This window comes from Phytophthora sojae, assembly GCF_000149755.1.
Source record: "Phytophthora sojae unplaced genomic scaffold PHYSOscaffold_3, whole genome shotgun sequence".
Classification (NCBI taxonomy): Eukaryota; Oomycota; class Peronosporomycetes; order Peronosporales; family Peronosporaceae; genus Phytophthora; species Phytophthora sojae.
The window spans coordinates 7,693,245-7,714,239 of record NW_009258117.1 but is presented as its reverse complement, the minus strand read 5'-3'; the positions used below and the strand labels follow the sequence as shown (position 1 = coordinate 7,714,239).

The 20,995-nt window shown below is 49.8% G+C and overlaps 6 protein-coding genes across 6 annotated transcripts; 4 read left to right on the top strand and 2 right to left on the bottom strand.

Moving 5' to 3' along the window:
• Positions 1-16: 16 nt before the first annotated feature.
• On the bottom strand, positions 17-2,940 carry PHYSODRAFT_313827 (hypothetical protein; the record flags this gene model as incomplete). Its single annotated transcript, XM_009526187.1, has 4 exons — positions 17-2,504; positions 2,562-2,615; positions 2,702-2,758; positions 2,873-2,940. 4 exons carry the CDS (start codon positions 2,938-2,940, stop codon positions 17-19), a joined length of 2,667 nt encoding a protein of 888 aa, XP_009524482.1.
• A 188-nt stretch (positions 2,941-3,128) lies between these two features.
• PHYSODRAFT_496656 (hypothetical protein) lies at positions 3,129-4,006 on the top strand (the record flags this gene model as incomplete). Its single annotated transcript, XM_009526186.1, has 2 exons — positions 3,129-3,349; positions 3,421-4,006. The coding sequence occupies 2 exons, from the start codon at positions 3,129-3,131 to the stop codon at positions 4,004-4,006; spliced, it is 807 nt and encodes a 268-aa protein (XP_009524481.1).
• Positions 4,007-6,322: 2,316 nt separating this feature from the next.
• PHYSODRAFT_489301 (hypothetical protein) lies at positions 6,323-6,715 on the top strand (the record flags this gene model as incomplete). Its single annotated transcript, XM_009526185.1, has 2 exons — positions 6,323-6,382; positions 6,407-6,715. Coding segments are annotated over 2 exons (369 nt in total), but the record flags the coding sequence as incomplete, so codon positions are not given.
• Positions 6,716-12,046: 5,331 nt separating this feature from the next.
• Positions 12,047-12,478, top strand: PHYSODRAFT_285647 (hypothetical protein; the record flags this gene model as incomplete). Its single annotated transcript, XM_009526184.1, has 1 exon — positions 12,047-12,478. The coding sequence occupies one exon, from the start codon at positions 12,047-12,049 to the stop codon at positions 12,476-12,478; it is 432 nt and encodes a 143-aa protein (XP_009524479.1).
• Positions 12,479-16,334: 3,856 nt separating this feature from the next.
• Positions 16,335-16,976, bottom strand: PHYSODRAFT_495862 (hypothetical protein; the record flags this gene model as incomplete). Its single annotated transcript, XM_009526183.1, has 2 exons — positions 16,335-16,519; positions 16,646-16,976. The coding sequence occupies 2 exons, from the start codon at positions 16,974-16,976 to the stop codon at positions 16,335-16,337; spliced, it is 516 nt and encodes a 171-aa protein (XP_009524478.1).
• Positions 16,977-18,529: 1,553 nt separating this feature from the next.
• Positions 18,530-19,067, top strand: PHYSODRAFT_329668 (hypothetical protein; the record flags this gene model as incomplete). The annotated part of the gene is made up of 2 exons (XM_009526182.1): positions 18,530-18,600; positions 18,848-19,067. 2 exons carry the CDS (start codon positions 18,530-18,532, stop codon positions 19,065-19,067), a joined length of 291 nt encoding a protein of 96 aa, XP_009524477.1.
• Positions 19,068-20,995: the final 1,928 nt, after the last annotated feature.

Genomic DNA, 20,995 nt, shown 5'->3' with positions numbered 1-20,995 from the left:
TTGATTCAATTCCGTTTTACCATTTACTGGGATCCCCGACAACCGAAGTCAGCGCGTCGAAAAAGTTCGTCACTGGTTCGGGTGCACAGAAAATCTGCCGCACGTAGAAGTCTGGCAAGGTGGAGATCTTCTCGTGGAGATCACCAAGCTGCTCCTGCAACATCCGCCGCTCCTCTTGCAGCGTTATTATCCTGTCCTCGTCGGCTTGACGAACAACACTGGCCACGCAATCTTGCAGCACTTCTTCAACTTCACGATCACCCTCAATGCTTCCCAGTTGCATCTGGAAGCGCTTCAACCGAGCTTCCAACCGAGCTTGCTCCCGCTCCGCAGCTTGTTTCGCCTTCAATTGATGCGCTGCACTCTCCTTCAGCTTGCGTTGTATCTCTTCATTACCACCACGAAGTAGCTCGTAGTCTCTCTCGAGTTGTACTCGAGTCTCCACCTCAGTCTCGTACAACTGCTGCAGTTGATGCCGCTCTTTGTCTAGTAACTCCATCTCACGATTCTGTTGCTGAGCGTCAAGATCCGCCTGCTTGAGCTGCTTTTGCAGCATCGACTTCTCCGCTGTCTGATCCGCCGCACGTCGTATCCAGTCCTCTTTCTCGCCTTGGTGCGTTGCACGAAGCGATTCCACCTGCTTGGTAAGCTCTTGCCTTGTAGTGTGCGCTTCAGCTTCAACCTTAGCAAGTGTTTCCTCCTTGTGCTGTAGTCGCAGTTGGGTCTTCTCCAGTTCCTTCGTCAACTCTGCAGCTGCAGCGTGCAATCGGTCGATGTCCTCGTTTAGACCCTTACGCTGGTTCTCGAGGTCACCAATTGCATCGATTTGTTGCTGTGATACGTGCTGTAACTCCGAAATTCGCTCCGCTTGCGTGGCCACCTTATCTTCCAGATGAGCCTTCGTTTCGAGAAGCTGCTGGGTCTCCATGCTCTTGGCCTGCAGTTGCTGCTTCCAATCCATTTTCTCGTTTTCATGTAAATGTCCAAGTTGTTCTCGCTTGCGTTCCCATTCAGCTCGGTCGTGGACATGGTTGCTAGCCATCCGCTGAAACAGCGCCTCGAAGAACACAAGTGCGTCGACACGTAGAAACTGGTAGAAGGCTTTCTTCTTCGCTGGGCCGCGGGCTTTCCGTTCGTAAACTTCTTCCAGTACTTCCATCGTGGCTTGGAACGCTCCTTCCTTGTTGGCAGCAGCATCCCACGCACCAGCAGCCAGAGGACGGGTCAGAAACTTTGCGCGCAGCTTGGCGAGCACTTTCACGCAGAACCGACTCGAACGCTTCTGCAGCTGAGCAATGAGTGCAGTGCGTCGCGTGTGCATGTGCTGCTTCAGCTTCTGATAGCACGTCGCCCGTGATGAACCTTCCACTGAGCGCACCTTGAACAGATTGAGGGCCTGCTCCTGGGCTTCCTTGTAGATCGTCTCAAACTCGGCCTGTGACAGAATCCTCGGTTCATCTCCATCTGCACCACCACTGCCATCGTCCGTCTCCCCTTCAACTTCGTCTGTATCTTCCGAGTCACCCTCGTCGTTCACCTTTTTCGGGGGCTTCTTCTTACCAGTAGTGGCCTCCATCAAAGTATCATACAACTCGATGGCTGCAGCAAGCGCAGCTTGGCACGTCGCATCCGACACATACTCCCACGCAGCCTTAATATCAGGAACGGCGCCACTATTCATTGTATCTGTGTAGCAGCGAACGAGCTGTGCAACCTGAGGGCCATCCAGGGTTTTGCCCAGCAGCTCTTTAGCAGTCACGGCCGAAAGTAGTCGACATCGCACGGCTGTCATTTGGTCAACAAACTCTGGCCGCAGCTCCGAATTCGGAAGCTCCGCTGCACGACGCAAATCGCGCTCGTCGGTCACGGGACGAACTAATGTAAGGCATTCACGACGTCCAAACAAAACTCGAATGGACGCACGAGTTCGATTCCGCTCCACTTGACGCATTCTAGTGCTCTCGGATGCTGTAGTGCTAACCTCACGCGCATCCAAAGCCTTCTCCAGGTACTCATTCGCAGTCAGAGCGTTGCCATTGATCTGCATGTCGAGCAAAAAATCACGTAGTAGCCATACGAACGGCGGGAAGTGCGGCGCCAACGCCCGTGATTCCTCTAGCTTGTCATCACTCAGTGCCGCCTCCTCTGCATTTGAGTTGTTGCTCCCAAACCCATTAGCCGACGATGATCCCGTTGTCGGGTGCGTACTAACGCACACGTGCTTGGTGAGCTCAGACACGAGGTACAGTCGATCAATGGCGCCTTCGTCGATCACGCCCATCGTGTTGAACACGAAAAGTGAACTCAGCAGCAGTCCCAGCGAGAAAATCTTGGCGTCGTAGCTCTCATCGTTATCAGTCGACGCCATGCCCTCCGTGTCCAGGAACAACACGAGCTGCCCCGCCGGGTTGCGCACCGGAGGCTGCGGTGACCAAAGCCAGATGCCTCTCGTACACGACTCCGTCGTAGGTCCCACCCGAAACCCATTGGCCTTGGACGTAGCACTGCCATTGGCCACATAACTATTGACCATCGGGTCCGTGTCACTGTTGGCGATCCACCGCAAGTCGTCACGGTGGGAAGCGAGTTGGTTGAGGAAGAAGCTCTTGCCCGTGCTGCAGACGATGGCTGGTTAGAGGCAGCACTAGCAATAATGACAATAACTAACTTAATTGACGCAATTGAAATCTATCTATCTCACCGATATTGTCCTGCCAGGCAGACGATTGCCACGGGCTCATGTAGACTTTCCAGGAGGCTGCGTCAATGCGACAATGGCGTAAATCAGGCATAACGACGCGCACACTGAGAGTTAGGGAGCCGCTCGAGCTGCACCATACGCGCAAAATGCTGGAGGTCATGAGGCACGCACCGAACGCCGTCCTCCGTGACGCGCAGGCCGTCGGCGCCGCCCTCGATGAGGCACACGGGCGCGCTCATCGGCCGTTGCGAACGTTGTCTGACTAAATTGAAATGGCCCATCTCTATCCTCGGATGTGCTAGGTGGTGTGTTCCACACAGTCGCACGCAGCAATTCAATGAATTGCGATCTTGAAGCGACGCGGATCGATCGAAGAGATAGATACACTCACTCACTTGTTGAAGAGACTACAGACCACAGAGAGCACATGGAGCTGGAGCAGCTGGACGTCGTGAGCCGATGCGTGGGCCAGACGCTAACGCCGCAGGAGCGCTCCAACCTGGAGCTGGGCATGCTCAAGCGCAACGCCACCGAGACTTTGCTGTCGCTGCGCTTCTGGGGGCGCATCTCGGGCGAGACCCAGGACTACCTCATCGCCGTCGCGGTGCTCCCCGCCAAGGACTACCCCAAGAAGAAGTTCTACTTCTGGTAGGCTGCAGGGCGTGTTGCATTTCTACTATTATGGGACAATGTGCTGATTCGTTCTACTGTTGTCGCAGTACCAACACGTCGCCGGAGCTGCAGCAGTTCCCGCAGCTCAACAAGAAGAAGAGCGCGATGGCGGCGGCGATGACGTCGCGACTGAAGGGGGACCCGGCGTTCCTTATCGGAGACGCTGGAGAGCCGCAGAACCAGGAAGAGGGCGAGGCTCCCTTCTGCGAGCTCGACCGACTCGCGTACATCGTCGAGGAGATCGACCACGCCACGTCTGTTGTGCCGCTGGGGGCGTACATCGTCTCGCCGATGCACCAGGTCATCGCCAACCCGTCCTTCCACGGCCTCACGTGGGACCAGTCTTTGCAGCTCTACAACTTCTTCCACTTCCGACACCCGGATCTGCCTGAACGTGCTCAGATCATTGAGAACGCGGAGGGGCTGGTGCGCGCTGGAGACTTCTTCGACCCGCTCATCCAGGATCTGGATGGAGCGTGGGTCATCTCCAAGGACAACACCGGCAGCTACACGACACTACGCAACTACGTGTACCCCGGCGCATTCTGCTTCCATCAACCGCTGTCTGCGAACTACGGCGTCGTTTACTTTGGTGACGGCCGGAAGAACCCCGACATTGCCTTCATGATTTGAGCCAAACAATGTTACCGAAACATGATTCATTACGTTCCCATGCATCATTAATCCGTATTTCACTCTTATAGGGTTTTAGAATATGCTTACGTCTTCACTGTCTTCAATGGAGCTATGTGGAGAGCAAGCTAGCGTTAATTTTAAATTACGGAAAAGTACAAATTAACCTTCTTACTTAGGTTCCTCCCTTGTGAGTTCTAGACCCCCGTCTAGTAATGATGCGTATGCTCGCTTACTGCAGCTAGAACACAATACACCACACATACGGACCGTACACAGTGTTGTGTTTATTCAGTCCAGCGTAATCCCTACATGTACAGTGTACAGTACACCTACGTACTCGTACTGTACACTGTACGTACTCGTACTGTATGCATGCATGTCGTTTGTAAGTTAACCAGGCTACAAGTGGACTCGGCGCCACTCGAGACCGGCGCCAAGTAAGGCCAGAAGTGTCCAGTTTGACCGACAAGTACAGCGTGCGAAGTCATTGAGCATTTTCCCAGGTCTATTGTGAAATTTCCGATATAGCGCCAAACTACCGATTAGATCAATCCTACGCCCCGAGCTAAGCTATTCGGACTTGTTAAAGTATTTAACGAAGATCACCTTCAATAGCAAGTAGCTAAGCTCGGTCGGACCGACCTCAGTCTTCAATAAGTGTACCATAGCAAAATCGTTTACTGCTAAGAATCTGATAGAGCGCTGACAAACTCGTTTTAAAGTCTACTGTACATGTAGGGATTACGCTGGACTGAATAGGCACAACACGCGACAATGCAAGATTAGCACTGTCTGTTTTTGCAAGTCAACAAAATTCGGGCATATTCGAGCGAATTTCATGAGAAACAGGATGTTCACAGAGTAAAAACGCAGAATCACAGAGCGTGCAGCATTTCACAAAGCAATGTTTTGAAACAGCACCTTTATGGGCAGCTGGACTCCAGTATAATCTAATTCATAATTCTGGTAGCGTATTGACAATTTTCTCCATGAGTATTTTATAGCAAACGAATATTAACGGTAGCATCGCTCCAGAGAGCTTTAGCAGATATATTGGCTGCGCATTGTAAATCCACTAAGTGCTAACGCAACTGTAAAAAATGAACAAACTAAAAACAAAAAATACTTATGCAGCGCAGAACTCGACTAATAGTACTGCTAAGTACCAACGCTATTACCAATAACTAATAGTTATTGATATAGTTCATAGCTATTAATACCGGTATCCCAATTGAAAGCGCATACATAAGTACATGACGTGGACATTTGATAGACAGGCCAGAAGACACGCTATGATACTGTAGTGCTTTTTCACAATGATAATATAATTATTATAACTATTATCACAAGTATGTGCTGACTGTGCTGCTGTTGTCTCTGCGTGTACACAGGCGCTGCTGGCCGCTGGGCCGTGTGTGCTGCTGGGCCGTGTGTGCTGCTGGGCCGTGTGTGCTGCTGGGCCGTGTGTGCTGCTGGGCCGTCTGTGCTGCTGGGACGTGTGTTGAGTTGCGCCTGTGCGCGCTCGTGCGTGTGGCTCAAGTGGCCGAGGGTTTGGACGAGTATGGTGCTGTTGATGGATGAGACTTACCCGCGCCCATGGAGCTCGTGAGGTTGAGCGCCAGGCCTTCGGGCTTGGAGGATCGGGTTCAAACCCCGACATGGGCATCAAGTATTTTGTGTTTTTGCTTTCTTTTTGGACAGGTCGGCTAAGCGAGTGCATGCTACTCCTGTTGTACGTATTATTCACGCTGCGCCAACGATTCAAATTGGTCTTCCGATTCAAGTTGTCGTACTTCATATAGGTAGCACAAGCAGCGTTGCACGACTCGCTGCACTAACCTGGAAGCTTCTGGACTGTTGGCCGAGAATCCAATCGGCGGTCGTGAGGTTAAATATCAACTAACCAAAAAACCTAATACCGTTGCTAGACCGGTTTTAGTTGGAAGCAGTCCAACCCTGTTGGAATTTTGACGGTATGGAACGCCATCGCTTGGATAGCCCGTACGTCCGTCGCATTCATGAAGCCCTTGGTGTCCTCAACATACAGGCCTCCGAGCTGTTGGCATGGTCGATCACCCTCCGAGCTGCATTCAATCCACCTGCAGAAGAGAAACAAGAAACAGCGGCCGAGTCCTCTCAAAACATGATCCGTGTTCTAGAAAAGCTGTCGCAGCAGCTCGACGAGCTATTGCTCCGCCAAACACGCGTTGAGGAAAGGCTGGCCGTTTTGGGGGCGAACGCAGAATCTATTGACAAGAAAACAAACACTACGGAGCAGCAGCACAACGACCTTGAGCAGTCGCAGCCAAAGCGCTATCGACCGTGTGGTTCGAGTGGTTCACTACTGTACCACGCATGTACGAATTAACAACAGTTAGCTAAGCCATCCTTTACGAGTCACGACACACAGTTGCATTCATGATGATCTGCTTACCTTCTGGGTTCAAGCTGGATCCGGCCTCGCCAGCGTACAAGGCGGAGGTCCACGCTCTTGGAGTCGAAGCCAAGAAGAAGACGCTTGAATACTTGGCTGTACAAGGCTCACAGGCTGTAGCCGTTGGCTCGGTCGTCAAAGCCATGCGTGCGCTTCACAAAGCAGGCCACCTTTCCGTCCTCCTTGGCCAGTTTCGCGAGCGCTACTATGCAGGCGAAGTCGTCGACCCGACACCCAATTCCGCCCTTCCACCATTCCTGCGCTTTACCTAAATGCACACGCAGCACACTAAACAGTCAATAAGATACACAATACGTACAACAGGAGTAGCATGCACTCGCTTAGCCGACCTGTCCAAAATGAAAGCAAAAATGTGAAAAGGCTCGGTGGGTTTCGCCACCGAACCCATGTCCAGCTGACCCGTATCAATCCAAGATGCTGACCCGTATCAATCAAGCAGACTTCAAGTGCGTCATGGCCGCGATGGATCTGGACCACCAACTGTCGGACACGATCCGTGCGACGAAGGAAGCTGAGCCCGAGGTCTGAGCGGAGCTCCGCTCAGACTCTGGGCTTGATCGAAGATTGTCTGAGACCCGAGATGTCTGGTGTTGGGTATCCCAAGTCTGAGCTGAGTCAGGAACCAGAGAGAAGCTACGCGGGGTCTGAGCCGAGCCTCGAGTGTGATGACCGGAGTCCCCGCTCGGGTCGAGGAGCTGAGCGGAGCTGGGTGGAGTTTGAGCTCAACCTCCCCAGCGGTTGTGGGGCCGTCGTCCAAGATGCCGAGATGAGTCGAGGAGCAGGCGTCCGAACGAGGTCGTGCCGAGCCCGAGCCCGGCTTTTACTGTGATCATGGAACTTTCACCCAAGTCGACAAGCTGGGAGAGGATCGAAGGTCTGAGTGGAGTGACGTGGAGTCCGAGCCCGGCCTCGAATGCGATGTTTGAAGTCTTTGCTCAAGTCGAGAAGCCGAGCGGAGCGTTGCAGACCTGAGCGGAGTGGCATGGACCTGAGCGGAGTTGTAGGAGTCCAGTTGAAGTGCCGGGTGAAGAGGCGCTGAACTTAAGTCCAGACAGTGGTACTGACGGCAAGGTTGGTGGCACCGGTACACTCATCCGGTGATTCAGCCATGAGCCAGCCTACATTGGATGCGACTGCTCAAGATCGCGGACACTTCAAGCGGATCTCAACGGCCTCCAGCGGCTCCAAGACGACGCCCGCCGACGTGGAGCCGCCGCATTAGCCAAGACCAAGGATATCGGGCGGATCTTCAAGGGCCCCCGGTAAGCATACAGCCGACGCTCTTCGCGCAGCCAGTCAGTGTGTACCCAGGGGGATATCGCGCCCCCACTTAGTGAGTCCTAGTTTGTGCATGTGTAAACAATTAAACAGAGTTCGTTTTGCCCCGGAGGACGCAAGTGGTGGAGGTCTTTAGCCAGAAGGTGTCTTGGCGATCATCCACACAAATTCAAGCTAACATATCAACATTGTCGGAGTGCTTCGGTGCGACGGCAGTACGGTTATTTCATATTACTGTTACATCTTAGGGTGTATTTCATATTTTCGGGTGGAAGGTGATCCATTCTGAGGTTTAGGCAGGGTAATTGTATTGTGTGCTTGGGGACATTGGCGTACCCCGGTGCGTTGTGTGATTATTAGTATCAGTTCATTGTGGACCTGGTGCGCGGGTAGTCCAAGGGTGTGTGTGAGTGCCTTGGATTCGGACTAGGCTCAAACCGAGTCACTAACTCCAGACCGGGTCGTTGTTTGACTCGAAGAGAAGAAAGGAGAAGCTAGTACGAGCCTTCGCCCAGGCTCAGAGAAATAAAGGCGAACTCGGCCCAGACCCAGGCCGACCGGGAAAGAAGGGGTGTTGTGGTTCTGAGCCGGAACCAAAGAGAGGAAGTGGAGGCTATATTGTGTGTGGTGTTGTGTTCATTAAGGAAAACCCGGGGCATTTCGGGCTGATGACACATGCGGACTGGGACTCGCCAAGTGGGGAGCGAGTTTCGTCTGGGAACACCTCCGGAGACCTTCAACATCGACAGCAGCTGGTGTGGCCGACGCGAGTCTAGGCCCACAGCGTAGCCGTGATCAAAAGAACCGCCAAGGGGATCGCAGAGTGAGGAACACACGCCTCGCCCGACCCGAGTCGGAGCTGAGCCAAGCGTTCAAGCGGCTAAGTCTAGCGAAGTGGAGTGGGAGTGTTTGTTCAGTGGAAGGAGCTGAGCGGAACTCTTGCCGCGCTAAGCAGGGCTGAGCCAAGTGGTGCAAGGGCTGAGCGAAGACCAAGGTCGAGCGGTCTAGCAACCTGAGCCTTCAAAACGCACGGGCGCTTCGTCACAAAAACACATAATACTTGATGCCCATGTCGGGGTTTGGTATTAATACAAGCCAAGCGGAGCCCCGCGAGCGGGGCTCGTGACGAAAGTTGAAGCCAAGCCTGCCGCCTCGCTTGCTCGGCGGCGTGTGGTTCACACACGATCTTGTAATATGGAGGGTTCGCACAGCCCATGTGACTTGCCCAATACAAATCGTAAGTGAAAACGTGACATTATGCAGCCAGCGCTCTAGAAGAGCGGGCACGGTGCTCCATAGTTAAGGGTTCGTACTTAGTCGCTAAGGGCGCCAGAAATATATAACTATTATAGTGTTCGCACAAACACCAGCAACTGTATAGCAGCTAACACTAGCTTTTGCAAAGTGTTTCTTAGTGTATATTGAATTGGCTGTCATGTATGCGGAGTTAGACGTTTTTTTTTATTTTAAAGCTTTTTTTCGTTGCCGAAAGCTGGTTGATACGAAAAGTTATTCTTCTCCGCTGTAGTGCGTGCTTGGAATATATATTCGACAACCCGCTTGAGCATGTGATTCACATGTAGTACGAGTACTGTACAGGGATTACGCTGGACTAAATAAGCACAACACGCGACAATGCAAGATTAGCACAATTTTTGCAAGTCAACAAAATTCGGGAATTCCCAGGGGCCTTATCCTAGTACAGTAGTGCTACTCTGTAGTACGAGAAGCCAATAGGGATTAATGTATGATTATCTAGGATAGACTGACCGATGACACCTACCGTACCTATCAGTAAGTTAGTATCGACAGCAATGCTAGCATCTGGATGTATCGGTTTAAGACTTGAGAGCGAGCATAAGCAAGTTGCACCTCACAGTCCCAAGCACTTGATAGGCTACCCGGAGCACTGCTCCGGGAGAGTACACAGGTCGTAGGGCAACAGCAACAATAATGACTATTCGAAAATTAATGAAAAGAGAGGGGGAAAAGGTGGGGGAGATGCAGGCATCAAGTGTTACGGTATGGATTATCCAACCACTCCCGAATCCAACATGGATCCAACTTGGATTAAACAGCAATTTACTTTCGTGTGCACGCGGTGGGATATAAAGTACAACGGGAGACTCTGGATTCACTGGTTGTTGTTTCCTGGTAGGACTGGTACGACGGGCTTAAGTATTAGCCTTACTTTAACTTTTATAGTAAAACCTGCCTACCTCCGAAAAGCATCGATTGGTTTTACTGGGAAGTCGTTGAAGTTTAGGTCCAACGTCCGCTATGTCGACGAAGAACAACATTGCTTGTCAAGTTTCCCTCTAAGAACTTGTAATGCTACCGCTCTTACCACCAAACTCTTAATAACAATGACGGAAAGAGAAGTTGATAGCGACGACGATTACACTAAGGAAAATAAGGTTTTGCGGCACGATAATGACAACTGAGTCATTCGTCCTGTAGAAATTCCGGCAAGAGAAGTATCCACTTTAACTATTGGAGACACCGACTAATGAGAATAAAAAAAAATTATATGATGAACCCTAAAAAAACATAATAATTCAGCAAAAACAGCGATTAGCCTGCACAAAGTTATCGATGTAGAAACGAGAATAGGAGAGCATATCAAAGCTTTTTCAAAAATGTTCTCCTCGTTTCGATAATCCATCCACAGCAAACTGGGAATGTGCCTTGCATAGGAAACATGAACACAAAAGAAACACAGATAATTACCAACGAAGTGTACTCGATCAATAAAAACTAGATTGTATTGATTAAAACCAAGGTAAAACCAAAGACGTACATGATTTTTCAAGAAATCAACAGGTTTTACCCGCCCTGTTTCTTGAAGATCGAGTGTGTCAATCGCAAGCAAACCGCAGCAAAACTATCTGTTACGTTCTCACGTTACTTCTCGACACGCTCTTCTTGCACTCGAAAAGTTCACTGCAGATGTCCAAACCACCAAGACGCAGTTGATAAAGATAGACGTTTAGCAAACCTACTTCGCAGGAATGTTACGCGTAGTGAGATAAGCAACCCACAAGGGCAGAAGTAACATGTCTTGAATTTGCAATCATTTTTAAGCAAGTAGGTATTTGGTTTACTTGTACTGCATTTTTCTCGGGCATTCTTTCGACACGCACAGAGATTGGGGTAGTGAAATGCTCAAAACTACACGCAGTGGTGATAAGCACCACTTGATCCAGCAGCTGAGATCGATTAGAATAAGGTAAAAAAAACATTTCCACAACTGCAGGAACATTTTGATTAGCTGTGATAGCGATACACTATATGTAGATAGCGTACGTTAAAAGTCGAGTAATTAGCGCATGGGAGGTAGGTAACCTGAGCAAGGTGTAGCTGCCGATGCTGTAATAAACTGACAGATGTTCGCGATGAGCTAGTTTGGAGACGGCATTAGAGCTGACACATTTAGGGATTCCACTTACTGGCTTGCTATGTGTCAGAATGCTGGTAACATCTATTAAGCTTAGTCCGTGTAACTAGTGATCATGTGGTCAGTGGTCAAAACTTCGCTAAAGGAGCGGCGTTTGCTGGTCTTACCGGTATTAGTCCACATGTTCATGTGAAACAATTGGCGGGAACCCGGGTTCCCGCAAATGATACCGACCAAATCGCGGATTATTTATTTAATTTTTTGGCCTCCATATTGGTACCCTGGGGGCAAGTTAAACCCTCATACCTAAGTGCTGTCGATGAAGGACTACCCTAGTACATTGTACTGTGTACATGTACTAAGCTTTACAACATTCGAAGCGCAACCCATCATGCAATATGCAGATAATGGGTTAGCACGCATGAGATATTGACAAGCAGCACCCAGCAGTAAAGTATGCTTCAGCGGATGCGTACCATAAACACTTCGTTAAATCGTGAAACCCTGGAAAAATTCTTAATAAAGAGTAATAGCAACGTAGTTTTTAGTATTAACCTTGGATATGTACGAATCTAGCAAACAATCCCTGAACCGAGTTAACAACAATTTGTAGCTTTTAGTCGTAGTTGCTAAGAGTTAAACCGGTCCCTGGGTTGCAGAGTCATACATGTAATAATTCGTAGCTTTAAGAAGTACTTGCTTAAGTTAATTAATACCCGATTTTGGAAATAAAAGTACCCGGTTTCAATACGTTACAGTAAAGCTCCGTCCAAGTACAGCTCTTCGACCTGTGAACACCAATCACATTACGCCGTGGTGGCGGTCGCTGCAGCTTGCTCCAAGACTTATTCCGCAACTTGCTTCCCCGCGCTCAAGTAGTGACAATCCCAACTCGCACAAGTTCGCTATGCGCTCGTATTACCTCCTGCTAGTTGCTACGGCCGCCCTCCTCGCAGCGAGCGAAGCTCTCGTGCCCACGACGAAGCTCGACAGGACCGTGGAACACCCGATCAATGCTGCTCAAAAGAACGCCGAACGCTTCCTGCGGACTGACAATGCAGCAGTCCTGGACGATGTTGAGGAAGAGAGAGCGTTTGCTAACATCAAGGGCTTCGCGCGCACGCAGGACGAGGCGACGGAATGGCTGGAACACTGGCTCGGAAAAAGGCTGAGCATCGAGAAGGTTGCGAATGAGCTCGAGATCTTCCGCCGGAACAAGAGTCATGTGAACTGGGACGCGCTTATCAAGTACACCCAAATGACCCACAAACGGTACGTTGGGGGGGACATGACGAGGAAGGAAGCTGTGCAACACCTGAAGACCATTCTACCACAATGAGCTGTCGCTAATGCCCAACATACCACGCAACGGGAAGGTACTGGACGAAACATAGCGAAAAACGGATAAATCTTGCAATATCAGTAGCACGGTTGCCAGCTCGTTTCTTGTGGAGTAGAGAGCGTATTGCTCGAGTCGTTTCTCAGTGGAATACAGCTATCAGTGAAACGCAGATGTCACGAAGTCACAGCTATACCCGCCGCGTGGCTGTACCAACAGAAGCAACCGATCGCCTGAACATGCATATCTCAAGCATGCCTACGACCACGCCGGCTCCGTTCCTGGGGTGTGTGTGTCGAATTTCTAGGGGGGAGGGAGTTCGCAGTTCGCAGTTCGTTAGAACTGACGATTGAGGGACAGATGTCACAAACCGGTATGTCCACCGGTATACTACCGGTTTTGAAGAGAGTAAAGAGGGCTCCACAACCGGTGTAACACCGGTTGTGCAATCAGGGAGTGGGACCAGCCATCTTCAACCTAATACAGCCAATCAAGCGGGCTGATTTGGCATTATTTTTTGAAAAGAGCCAAAGAGATACATTTTGCACTGCATGCTAGCACAAGCCCGAGATACTTTCACTGCATTCACGAATCTGCTGCGGGGGTGGTAAGTGCAGTAACCATGACAGTCCTTGCTCGTTTGTGCCGTAGCAAAACGTGATGAATCGACTAACGCCGTTGTATGAAATTCAGTATTTTTACGTGCTTCGTATATACATATTTAAGCGTGTTGAAGCAGTATCGGTTGACACAGCTTTGGTAGGTGTGTCCAGTAGCAGGCTGTAAGCTAGGAGATTCTACGGTACGTGCAAAACTAACAACATGCGCATAAGTTTCTTGTGGTACCCTTTTAGAATAATTGGAGGGAAAGTTGGGGAGTACATCGTGGCGTGGTGCATTGAAATCCAAGTTTGGGTCTGATATCAGGGCTGTAGTTGCATATCGTCGGTTGCTGTTCATACAGACTCGTGTCGTTGCGTGCATTAGATACGTAGTAAACTCGTAAGTGTATTACTGACTACAGAGTTTTGCTCTATCATGTGATAGTTTCTGTGGCCGTGCACCAGCGGTGGCGTTGCTAACGTTTATTTATGTTTTATTGCAATTTCGTCGGCCAGATACTAGTACTTAGAAATGAGAATCATGGAACGGCCGAGGCTGTCGGCGTTGAAGGCTACGTTGCTTCGATCACGGTGAGCTTGAAGCTGACATGAGCGATAGCGGAAGGGCAAAATTACTGTGACCAACTGCTGTCGGTTAAAAAGCAAAACTGACGCTAGAGCTCAACTTCATCCGGCAGCCCTTCCATCATTTGAGCTTTGGAAGCGACTCAGCGATGCGGTCGCGCTCTCGCACTTCACGGAGCACACGGCAGCAGCGGGCTTCACACTCAACACGACGCCGATCGCGGTGTCTCGCTCAGCTAGCACCAGAGCAACCTGCCGTCGAGCAACAAGCTCAAGACGCGCAAGTTGGGGAGAACAACTGAAAGAGCGGATTAATCTTGGTAACTTTTTCATGAATGCTAACACATCGCTATATCGGTTGATTCGTCCCAGACACTACACTGGAACGCGAATCCGCTAATGTCGAACCGCTTAATGCCGCTAGCGACGCCTTATTATCCAGACGTGTTCAACTCACACTAGTGTTCATTTTGAATCCAGAGCCAGTCGATGCAGAGTTTGCGGCCCCTCCCCGCTTGGACACAACGAATCTATCACACTCAAACGACACTTTTGATGAAGACTACGAGTTCGGATTTCCGGATAACAAGCACCAGAACGAGAATTTCGACGCTACTGGGGACAGTTTGGTTTCAGAGCACCAAAGCCACGACAGTTCTGCTGGTCTCGGTGAGCCTGGTCAGCCCCGTAGGACGAGACGAACGAACAAGTGGATTGGTGGATATAAGTACACAAGAATTCGGAAGACGAGCAAGAAGGTTTATTACCGGTGCAGCCATTATCGAAGCATGGACTGCGAAGGTAAATGCCACTTCGACTTCCGCTTGGAATCGTACTGCAACTTTGCTCCGCACACTTGTGGTACATCTTCAGTATCAGGTGAAGGAAACCAGATTGGTCCCAGCGTTAACCAGAATGTGAGAGAAGCAATGAAGAGGACGGGTGACACGTTAGCCGTTACGACGACAGCAAATCGCGCTGTTATTTGGGATATCGTGAGGGCCAAATTCTACGGAAACCCGAACACGAACATTGCGATCTCCGGTTTATCGAGGGAGGAAGTCTTACGACGTGTGAATCGAGCTAGAGCGCAGGAGTTCGGCGGATCTGTTTTTGGTCAAATCGAAGTCTCACCTTCGTCGCAGGTCCAGTTGGACGACGGGACTCCATCCGGGTCCAACGTTTTTCCTGTTCCACTACTCCTATTACGACCGCACCAGCAAGTGCCGACAGCGGATTTTGGGTTGGGCACATCCGGTTCTTTTGAACATGCTCAACTCCAAAAAGACGGACGTGTTTGTTGACGGAACGTTTAGGTCTCTGCCACCGAAGTTGAAACAGTGTGTGATCTTTTCGACCTACGACAGGCCCACAAAGTCGTACTATCCTGCTGCCTTCGTGTTGAGCTCTTCCAAGAAGTATGATGCTTACTTTCATGTTATGCGACTTGTCCTGGATGAGACGGACTATGCACTAGACCCTGAGTTTGTGTACTGCGACTTTGAGGCTGGCTTCATTCGCGCTATTAAGGATCACTTTCCCAATACGTCCGTGCTTGGATGTTTGTTCCACTTTAAACATGCTTGTCGGTGCAAGATTAAGGTATACGGCATTCCCGACCGCGAGTGTTCAAGTCACGAGCCATGGTGTACTGAATATTCTCACTGTCATCAAGCAAGAAAAGGTGAAGAAACAGGGAATACCATGACTTAAGGCCAAAATCGAGTCCAAGTGCATTCGAGAGGACGTGCATATTCTGCAGAGAAGTGGACAAAGTTCTGGAGGTACTTTGTGCGAACGTGGATTCTTCGGTTCCCGCCTACTCTATGGAATTTTGAGCCCTACTCAAGAGCGACGATCGCCAGGACGAATAACCCCCTCGAACGGTTCAACAGGGAGATGAACGCAGCTATCGAGGCCCATCCCAACTTGCCCGACTTCGTGGTGGGCATTGAAAAAATTCGCTCGTAGATATGCAAACGTGGAGGCTGATATCGAAGTGGGCAGAGCTAAGACACCTGAAAGACTTCCAATTCGGCTCCCAAAACCTGCCGCGCTTCCAGACCCTGTCGATAGCTCGGGGGATTCTTCGCCCAGTGAAGTTGAAGATGAATCATGCGAAGATGATCAAAGCAACGTATTGCGACCTGATTTACGCGCGAACGTGGTCCACCGCCGTCATGGATGGGCCGTTGTGACAGTTGAGAATTTTGCCCGTGTGAATGAGCGAACCGAGTACTACGATCAGGGCGACGCCATACGCTCTGACAGCGACATCAGCAGCTGAACCAAGCCGATCAAGGTGTTGAGATGATGAAATCTATATTCTTTAATGCATGACCAATATATACCAGCGCTTTTCCTTTTCATACAGGCCGCGGTTCATGTCGATTGTTTAGCGTTTGGGTTTTGAAGCGAAGGATGGATGCGAGCAAAGAAGGATCAGGATCACCATCAACACCATTTTGGGCAAGTGCGGAGCGTAGCTCTTTTACGCTGTGCTGATAATTTCACCAGGCTTGATTAATTCTTCCGGCAGCAAACTCGGGGCTTGGTGCATCGCTGCCGTAATTGGGTTCTGGGGGAAATGAGGTGTTCAACATGGGGCTCGTTAGAACATAGTCAACCCGGACGCAAACAGCTCTAAACGCGTCTGTGCTCGTTTGACATCAGTCTCGTGAATGCGCCAGACAAATGGCGTTCGTTACACCCGAAGCCATAGCTTCAATGACCCCAGCAACGCTCCCAATATTGTAGGTCGTCTTGATTTGTAGCTCTTCCTCTTTGCACACCATGCCGTAGTACTTCGATCGATTTCGATTGAGCACAGCCCTGAGGTGTGTCAAGTCCTTGCCTTCACTCTGTGGTAAGGTGGAGCCGGTCTTGGGACCTCGAACAGAAGTAGATACATGGCCCAATGCTGCCACTTCAGTCGCAGCAGCCGACAACGCTGGGGTAGCCGCCTCTGCACCAGGAAGACAGCTTGCGTTTGTATTGCGCTTGGTCTGAATCGTGGACGGCATCGCTACCGATGTCGGTTGTGCCGTTGCCTTGGTGCGCTCGTCTAATATCCCCTCTGATTGATCAGGGAACGTACCATCAGGCGTCTCCTGCATCAAACGAGCTTTCGTCTTGGGAGACAGCGCCTTCCAGGCGTCCCGGATGCGCTTGCCGCCGTGGTTCCGCAGCCATTTACTGGCGCTTGATTCCCGATCGGTGGCATTTACACCTTTCCTCTTGCGTGCATATTTCTTGGCGTACTTGTTCCCGTCGGTCTCGGCGAAATGCCACACAGCCGCGTGCATCTTCATCTTGCTGATTCGAGCGCAATAAGATAATGAAGACAGAGTTAGATAGCCCAAGAGCATGCAGTATATTTTTAGCTTTGCAGAGCGGAACGGATATAGACCTCGTTGCCTCGACGTCTTAGCGCTGAATGCTTGGTCCGGTAGCTCTATAAAGCTTCTCAATCTGAAACATGCATATTTCATAATAAGAGTTCGTGCATCTGGAGTATCGTGCTTTGCAATGATTTTGGCAATATGAGGCGAGATTTGCTGTATTTATGGCGACCACGATAAATCGAGGTGCATAAATGGGTGGAGGCCTAGAATTACTCTAAAAGCGCCACAATTCTGTCGGTTTTTATCCACAAGCACCTACACACACGGCAATTATGCATAAGAGAGTGGAGGTGCTGGGGGTGATGGACAGTGGTGTACTGGGCCAATGCATGGGCTGACAGGCCTTCCCAAATATGAGGAGGTGGATTTATGCATAATTTTAGCAGGTCATGTATCTTCTTTCACACATATTTAGGAGCAGGCTTTGCCATTTTTAGGTCTAAAATGGTCGGCAAAATAACTGCAAAGCACAATAATTCATCCGGAGTAATTAATCAGGAATAATTCATCCAGAGTAGTTTTGACCAGGCTTCCTTCACATTAGATAAAGAAGTCTTCAACAAGGGTGCGTTCCGTTAGGCTGGGAGGACTACATTAAATTCCAAAAAGTCTGCTCGGTTGTATCTAACGTTAGCTCGATTTTACCAACTCAAGTGCAACTATATCTTCCATACTGGAATACTTTGAAGAAACTAATAGATGTCTTCTTTGGCTACGAAGTAGCCAATGCTTGTGCTAATACTTCGCCTACTGAGTGGTCGAGTGTTTTGGCACCACTACAAAGCTAAGCCAAATCCAAAACAACAACCATCAATACATGCGCTAGCGCTACCAAACAGTGGTTACGTACTATGTTCACATGCAAGTAGCAAATGAGGGGCTTCGCCCCTCATTTGCAGCGCCTACCATCATTTTGCTTAGGGAAATTTCAGGAAGGTGACTCAAAGGTGCAAAAGGTGATAGAAGGATTTGTGTCGAGAGCACATATTTCAGGTTCAGCAGCATTTGCTAGGGCATTGGGCCACGACATTGTTGCCTCCAGCGGCGGCATGGGGAGTAAGGCATCCAAGCATGCTTTATGCAGCGTGGGCAGTATCGCGACACAGAAGGCGACCATACTCCACCAGAACAACTATTAGGCAGAGGGCGATGCCTACACCGGCACCGCCTTCGCGTTTACCCAGTGCTATACTGACACAATTGGTGCATTCAGCGACGTGCATGGCAGTCAGATGCTGGCCGCTATCGGTGGCCAAATGCACTTGGCACAAAGCCTTGTATCACCTTTTGCGCGAAATTTCATTTTGAGTCATATCCGGAAATTTCTTTTTTATTTGGAGCCAACTATCTACTGCCGGCGAAGCTGACTACCGGACGGATTTTATAGTTTGTAGACCAAGAACTAAGGCAGTAAGTGTTTGCAGCGCCGACCACTATTTTTATATGAAGCCGATGATATAATGGCAGCGAGGCTGCCCGAGATCCAGGCGGACAGGTTTAATTTGTCGGCCAAGAGCTTAGCTGCGTGGACGTAAGACGTTCTCAGTTATCCGTCAGTAACTAGGAACTACATATATGGAATACAGTGTAGTTGTAGGCTGATTGGTTATCCTGTATTCTCTTGTCGCTAACGCTGGCCTCATTTCAATGTCAATTACCGTAGCATCTTAGTACTGCACAAGCACTTGTTGCAAATCACAAGCGCACTCGGTCCCCGTGCTCGCTGGCGTCGTGGGCAGCAAGGACCCGCGTTAGCACCTGTTTGGAGAGACTGTGAGCATCGCGCACTTATTTGAGAGCAGCGGCGTGCCCGGCCGCACCCACAGCAGCGAGAACACGTGGGCCAGCATGAACAAGGAGACGCCAGGCCACGGTCTCAAGGTCGAGTACCAAGCGGTGCTCTCCATCAGCGGCAGCTCCAAGAAGCTACGCACGTGTGATGGGAGCGTCCCCAACTATCTAGCGTCATTGAGCACCCAGTACCATAACATCCAATAGAGACTTTGAGCCGACCACCGAGAACCTTCATCTTCTGCGCGTAGTCTACCGGCACGCGTAGGTAAGTCTTGCTTTTCTTCACTTTCTTGTCATTTCCCTTGATGCTCCGCCGCGGAAGTTCCTTGGCGGCAGGCTTCCTTCGAGTGTGCTGGAAAAGCCTTGTTTTAAACGGAATAGAGCCTAAAAATAAAGTCATGTGTAATGTAGCCATATGTTAAAAATGGCAGTGTCCTACTGGTCAATTTACAACTGACCCGTAGAGCATCTCCAGCGGTTGGTCTCAAACACGGTTTTATCCTAAAAGTAACGCTGTTAAGACTTGGCCGAGACGTTAGGCTTCCACCAGAAGGTCCTATTGCAGGTTTTAACTTCACCGGGACCTATAGATTGGCTTTCGAGTCTTAAAAAAAGACCACAATCTTAATGCCACCCATACAAAACTGAAGAGTCGCCGCATTTAAAAGATTGCACCAAGACTGAAGGCAATTTTGACATGCGGGAATGGACTTATAGGACTCGCTTTAGAACTCATCGCCGGAAGTAAGTCGGTCTGCGCGGGTCTCAACTGTAAAATTGTGGTCTCAAAGACCCTGTTACGTCTTAGGATAAGACCCACCGCTGGAGATGCTCTTAGGAGTGAACGACGCCTAGGACTAAGATGCTACGGTAGCTTTGTGTAGTACGGTCGGGATGTCAATATGGCTATATTTGTGTAAGAATGGTGTACGATTGTGTGAGTATGGTGTGACGAAATGTTGTTTAAATGTTGCCTGAGGTACAAGCAACTTTTTTTCGACGAATTAATCTGTATGAGGCTGTCCATACAGCTCTTCTAGCTGTCCTTCCAGGATAATTACATGTATGTACCTGCAATCCTTCGAGTAGTGTCGGCGTAGTACATCAAGCCAAGCCATACCTCCCCCACGCTGCAGCCCCATTGTCTATCGGCAACACGCCTCAGTCGAGTTAGAGGCTGGGCGTGAGGGAAACCGGATGTAGATATGCGTACGAATGGCACGTTGCTCGCGCTGGAGCAAGTTAAGGAATGGCGCAGCTACCACAAGAACGCAGTCAAAAGACATCACTGTCGACTTGCTTGACATGTCAATCAATCACTGCACCACGATGAACCAGATGCATTAGTACTCTACAGCTGGAGCTTCACTAACATGAGATTTGTAGAATCGGTGCGTTGGCCAGCGTTGATCTGACCTGGGGTTGACCCAAATCGAAGGCTACCCTCAAATACATATCCCACCTATCCGGATAGGTTGTTTGTTGGCCCTTCACTTGGTAATAATGCTAGTGATAACAATGCATGACGGAAACTTTAACTCGACCAGGTGCAGACATGTTCCCACGCAACACTTGTCCACCTCTCGGTTAGTATTTTTTGGCGCGTAGACATAAATCAGTCTTGCGTTATTATATAAAATATCTTATAGAGAGCTTTCGCAACCGGTCCTAATCCGAAATGCTGACTTTTTCAGAGTCACTGGCCGCACACTTTGGATTAAAACGTTTGTGTGAGCATGGTTTCCTCGCAGTAAGCTTACCAGATGACGCAAGTGGACTCGACGTTATATCGAGCTGTTCAATGCGCATTCAATTGTTGTAACGGAGATGTAGTTAAATGATCATCACACCAAGAACCATGTGGGGCAACTAGATTCCTTTATTTGTATCAAATAAAAAATCACAAGCGACTTGGGCGCGCCTCACTTGCGGCGCACCAGTCGCAATAATTAAATATCTCCTCTGAGCTTAAGTTTACATTAACACTGAACATATCGAGATAGTCTTGCGTTCTTTGAGTTCGGTCACACGGCGCGCCTGCACAGGATCGAGGGTCGCAGCGAGTAGATTATCTTGCAGTCGGGAGCCTTTACGCACGTGCTGGTAGACCCTTCCAGCGTGACTTTGTCTTT